Source organism: Mustela nigripes, chromosome 8, assembly GCF_022355385.1.
Source record: "Mustela nigripes isolate SB6536 chromosome 8, MUSNIG.SB6536, whole genome shotgun sequence".
Taxonomy (NCBI): Eukaryota; Metazoa; Chordata; class Mammalia; order Carnivora; family Mustelidae; genus Mustela; species Mustela nigripes.
The window spans coordinates 49,516,604-49,519,859 of NC_081564.1; the positions used below are offsets into that span (position 1 = coordinate 49,516,604).

A 3,256-nucleotide genomic window follows, 5' to 3' on the forward strand; every position below is an offset into this window, starting at 1 on the left:
TCTTTTTTTTTTTTTTTTTAATTTGTTTGTATTTCTTACAACCTTTTAATGTAGAATGTGACTTGAGCACTACATTTCCACTCACGGAACTTGTGGAGTTACTTCTACAACAGCTTTACAACACGCCTAACTAAGTAGGCTGAGAATGTCGCTACTCTAAACAATGCTCCTCTTTGGAAAACAAGACCTATACATGGTTACTCCCATCTGATTGGTTTAACTACTAGTTTCTAGAGGCCTGGTACATGCAGCTGGTAACTACAGGGGACAGAAGATTTAAAAAGTAGATCCTAGAGGGTGAAAGCTGTTTTAACCAACATTTCTCTTTAAAACATCAAGGTATAGCTCAGAACACTTCAGTGACAGACAAATCCGCTTGGTAGCTAAACACTTTAGATCACAGTTAATGTTAGGTTACGCACACCTCACAACAAGGTCACCTTGTCCGGTTACAATGAGCCGGTGTGGCACTAGGGAAGAAAAACTAGCTGGGCTTTAGTTCCTACACATCACAGTATCACACTCGAACAAAAAGAAATCTTATCTTCCCCTTAAGTAGTTATTGTCATGCCATACTAATTCTTAAAATGTTAATTAAACTAAAGAAAAACATAAAAAGTATCGAATACATATACAAGTCATTCTCGCAGCACCTAGTCAACCTCCTCCATGTGCGACATGTCGTCGTCACCTTCCAGGGGTGGCATCTCCTCGGTCATGGCTGCACTGCTGTCGTCAGGGATGGGGTCGTCTTCATCAATACCGAGACTAAGCTTGATCATCCTGTAGATCCTGTTGGCATGCGTCTGCGGATCTTCCAGACTGAAGCCAGAGGACAGGAGCAATGTCTTGTAGAGCAGGATGACCAGGTCTTTCACAGACTTGTCCTTCTTGTAGGCCTTGGCCTTCTGCAGTAAGGTCTCGATGATGGAGTGGGTGGGGTTGATCTCCAAGTGCTTCTTCGCAGCTATGTAGCCCATGGTGGAGTTATCTCTCAAGGCCTGGGCCTTCATGATCCTCTCCATGTTTGCCCTCCAGCCATATGTGCTTGTCATGATGCAGCACAGACAGATTACCAGTCGGTTTGATACGACCACCTTTTCAACTTTTTTCTCTAAGATGTCCTTCATGATCTTGCACAGGTTTTCAAACTTTGTCTTTTTCTCTTGCTGTTTCTTTTTCTCTTCATCTTCTGGAAGTTCCAAGCCCTCTTTGGTCACAGACACCAACATCTTTCCCTCAAACTCCTTCAGCTGGATACAGTACTCGTCAATGGGCTGGATCATATAAATCACTTCCAGGCAGTGTTTCCAAAGATGCTCCACGAAGGCTGAGTTCTCATCTGTAATGTAATAGATGAGTTTCTGGTTCTCCTTCATTCTGGTGCAGTAGTCCTTGAGAGACACCATCTCATCACCAGAGGCAGACATGTAATAGTGCAACAGTTCTCAGAGTTTCTTCCAATTCTGAGAGTCCTTGTGGATGCCAAGCTTGATGTTTTTGGAGAACTGCTCATAAAACTTTTGGTAGTTCTCTTTGTCTTTGGCCAGTTCGGTGAAGAGTTCTAAGCACTTCTTGACCAAGTCCTTTCTGACAACCTTTAAAATTTTGCTTTGCTGAAGCATCTCATGGGAAATATTTAGAGGAAGATCCTCAGAGTCCACCACACCTCTGATGAAATTCAGATACTCTGGGATGAGCTCCTCACAGTTATTCATGATGAAAACACTGCAAACATACAACTTAATGTTGTTCTTTTTCTTTCTGTTCTCGAATAGGTCAAAGGGAGCATGTCTTGGCACAAAGAGAAGAGCTCAGAACTCCAACTGTCCTTCCACTGAAAAATGCTTCACTGACAAGTGATCCTCCCAGTCATTGGTCAAACTCATAGAATTCTCCATACTCTTCATTGGTAATATCGGGGTTGTAGGTCCAAATAGGCTTTGTCTTGTTCAATTCTTCCTGATCAATGTACTTCTCCTTGATCTTCTTTTTCTTCTTCTTGTTGCCATCCTTCTTCTCCTCCTCTTCCTCATCAGAACCAACATCTTCTATCTCAGGTTTGTCATCAGACTCCTCTTCCTTTTCTTTTTCCTCCTCTTTCTCTTCTTTTCCTTCAGCCTCATCATTGTTCACTTCTTTATCACGTTCCTTCTCCACAAACAGAGTGATGGGGTAGCCGATGAACTGGGAGTTCTTCTTCATGATCTCCTTTATCCTCCTCTCCTCCAGGTACTTGGTCTGGTCTTCTTTCGGGTGTAGGATAACCTTCGTTCCAGACCCACAAGTTTAAGTGTGTCGGTGCCGACTGTGAACAAGCCCCCTGCAGAGGACTCCCAGGTGTACTGCTCATCGTTGTTGTGCTTGGTGATCACCATCACCTTCTCGGCCATCAAGTAGGCTGAATAGAACCCGGCCCCGAACTGGCCAATCATAGAGATATCTGCACCCGCCTTCAGAGCTTCCATGAATGCTTTGGTCCCCGACTTGGCGATGGTGCCCAGGTCGGCCTTGGTCATGCCAATCCTGGTATCCACGATGGTGAGGGTCTGGTCCTGCTTGTTCGGGATGAGGTTGATGTGCAGCTCCTTCCCCGAGTCAAGCTTGCTGGGGTTGGTCAGGCTCTTGTATTGGATTCTGTCCAGAGCGTTGGAAGAGTTGGAGATCAGATCCTGGAGGAAGATCTCCTTGTTCAAGTAGAAGGTGTTGATGATCAGCAACATCAACTGTGTGATCTCCGCCTGGAAGGTGAATGTCTCCACCTCCTCCTCCTCCATTGGCTGGTCTTGGGTCTGGGTTACCTCAGGCATCTTTTTTTTTTTTTTTTTAAGATTTTATTTATTTATTTGTCAGAGAGAGAGCGAGCGAGAACGAGCACAGGCAGACAGAGTGGAAGGCAGAGTCAGAGGGATAAGCAGGCTCCCTGCGGAGCAAGGAGCCCGATGTGGGACTTGATCTCAGGACACTGGGATCATGACCTGAGCCAAAGGCAGCTGCTTAACCAACTGAGCCACCCAGGCATCCCCTCAGGCATCTTGACTAAAGGATCGCACGGGTCCGAGAGGATGCAGCACCAGGATGCAGGAGCAACTCTCTCCTCATTCTTGTGGATGCTTTGTCTTCGTTGACAGCTTTTGTTTCTTTCAGCATTTTAAATGTCAATCCACTTCCTTCTGGTCTCCATAGTTTCTGAAAACAAATCAGCTTTGAGATGTACAACATGTTGATTTAATACTTTTATTTATTATGACTTGAT

The 3,256-nt window shown here is 44.9% G+C and overlaps 1 protein-coding gene across 1 annotated transcript; it reads right to left on the reverse strand.

Moving 5' to 3' along the window:
* Positions 1-653: 653 nt before the first annotated feature.
* Positions 654-2,810, reverse strand: LOC132023924 (heat shock protein HSP 90-alpha-like). The gene is given in 3 exon segments (XM_059410041.1): positions 654-1,887; positions 1,889-2,279; positions 2,282-2,810. Coding segments are annotated over 3 exon segments (2,154 nt in total).
* Positions 2,811-3,256: the final 446 nt, after the last annotated feature.